The 2322-nt window shown below is 37.3% G+C and overlaps 1 protein-coding gene across 1 annotated transcript; it reads left to right on the top strand.

The window, feature by feature from the left end:
* Nucleotides 1-221: 221 nt before the first annotated feature.
* LOC107576566 (probable ATP-dependent RNA helicase DHX58) lies at nt 222-2316 on the top strand (the record flags this gene model as incomplete). Its single annotated transcript, XM_016262726.1, has 6 exons — nt 222-395; nt 494-698; nt 1449-1639; nt 1854-1967; nt 2067-2199; nt 2284-2316. Coding segments are annotated over exons 1-6 (850 nt in total), but the record flags the coding sequence as incomplete, so codon positions are not given.
* Nucleotides 2317-2322: the final 6 nt, after the last annotated feature.

The raw sequence follows: 2322 nt of genomic DNA, 5'->3' as shown, positions 1-2322 counted from the left end.
TTTTCCACGACATTCTAATTTATTGAGATGCACCTGTATGATTACCTTTTTTTCCATCAGAAAATGACTAATCAGATGCATTATTGTGCCCGAAGCTTCAGGAAATGTGTCAGTCATTTCAGTCAAACCATTTTAGTATGTGTGGTGACGAAGCTGATAATTTCTGACAACGTAAATAACTGTCATTATTGTACCATGTTTTGCTGACTGTTTGATTGTAGATGGACTTCAACCTTAGACCGTACCAGGAAGAGGTGGTGCAGGCAGCGCTCAGAGGGGAGAACAGCATCATCTGGCTGCCCACCGGTGGAGGAAAAACCCGTGCTGCGGTTTATGTCACTCATAATCACCTGGAGACCACAGCCAATGCCAAAGTGGCTGTGCTCGTCAACAAGGTAAAGCCAGTTTTGTGCTTTATCACTTTGGCTCTGTGCATTATTACTCTCATTGTCTTTAGATTTACACGTAGAGTTTTCATATCCATTGTTCTCAGGTGCATCTAGTTGACCAGCACTTCGCAAAAGAATTCAAGCCTTATCTTGAGAGTAGATACAAGATAACAGCCATCAGTGGGGACAGTAATGAGAAAGACTTGTTTGGGCATCTAGTCAAGGCCTCAGACCTGGTCATCTGCACGGCTCAGATTTTGGAGAATGCCCTGATTAGCACGGAGGAGGAAAAACACGTGGAGCTGACTGGTAACAGATGATTCTGCATGACACACCATGATATATAATGCCTTACAACCGTTTTACACACAGTGCATAAATGTAAACTTGACTTTTTCCATGAATACGGTACATTTTGGTTGGCTTTTTGCCAGTATTAGAGGAACAAGTCCCATGCTTTATTGTTGTGAGGATTTGCTATCCTTTGCTATTGCACATATATTGCTATTGCATCCTTCTTGGTTGTATTTAACAATTAAAACCATACAACGAACCATAATAATCTGTTGAATTGGTATACAAACCAATATGTAAAAACCTTTTGATTAACTTATTTAAACAATTATTCACTATTTTTAATTATTAACCCAAAAATATACGTTTATCAGTAACTACAAACCAAGTAGCACCTTCTAAGCGACAGCTTAATTTAGGCTAAATCTGCAACCCATTCTGGGATAGTTTATTTATTTATTTGTTTGTTATACATTAACATCAAAATTAAATATACAAAATATTTATGTTAATTGCTGTAAAATTACAAAACCACACAAACCATAATTTGAAACATTTTTGAGGTTGAAAACCTTACAGAAAAGGCTTAAAATTAAAACGACTCAATATTTATTATGATCTTCTAAGGTAGACAATCATTTGAAGGTTAAGCATTTCCATTCACTGACTACTTCATTTAATTAATTTTGTACAATTTTTGAGTCGAAAACATGATGACGTACTAATATGCAATTTTAACAATACCCTTCATTCGTCTCTATTCAGACTTTACCCTGCTGGTAATAGACGAATGTCACCATACACAAAAGGAGAGTGTCTATAATAAGATTATGGGCCGCTATGTTGAAAAGAAATTGAGAAAAGAAGGGAATCTGCCTCAGATTTTGGGCCTCACCGCATCACCTGGTACAGGAGGAAATAGGAAACTGGATAAAGCTGTTGAACATGTACTGCAGGTGTGTTTAAATGTACACATTAGGACTAGTTAATAAAGCTGATAAAAAAATCATGCAAAAACTAAAATTCTATTCAAGTCATGTTTGCCCACACTCACACCAAAGATTTAATATCAGATATATGACCATAATGGACATTAATACAGGTCAATTGAAAACAATTTTTTTTTGTGCTGTGAACTAATGAAAGAATCTTTTTCTCTCTCATTCTCAGATCTGTGCCAATCTGGACTCAGTAATTGTGTCCACCAAGAATTTTACACCAGTGCTGCAGAAAGTCGTCCCCAGACCCAAAAAGCATTATGACATTGTTGAAAGAAGAGCTCTGGTACTTTCCTCTGTGTGCTTTCAGATTGTGTGATTCTATACAACTGCTTAAATATTCATGACCAATAAGTGTGTGTTTATATTTGTTTGTGTGCAACAGGATCCATTTGGCGACCACTTGAAATCAATGATGTCGATGATTCATGAGTTTATGCCGTCAACGGTGAGTCGCAGCCTGCGAGAGATGGGCACCCAGGAATATGAAGCGGATGTGGTGGAACTAGAAAAAACAGGTTATTGACACTACAATTGTAAGTTGTACATTCTCAATCCCCTGCAAAGACATGACTTGATTTGATGGTGTGTTTGTGTGTCAGGTGTAAAGAAAGAGAACAGACTGATTGCTCAGTGTGCTT

This window comes from Sinocyclocheilus grahami, unplaced genomic scaffold (genome assembly GCF_001515645.1).
Source record: "Sinocyclocheilus grahami isolate Dianchi unplaced genomic scaffold, SAMN03320097.WGS_v1.1 scaffold3935.1, whole genome shotgun sequence".
NCBI classification, from domain to species: domain Eukaryota; kingdom Metazoa; phylum Chordata; class Actinopteri; order Cypriniformes; family Cyprinidae; genus Sinocyclocheilus; species Sinocyclocheilus grahami.
Note: the sequence above shows the minus strand (reverse complement) of the source record. Positions and strands in the feature narration are given on the sequence as shown.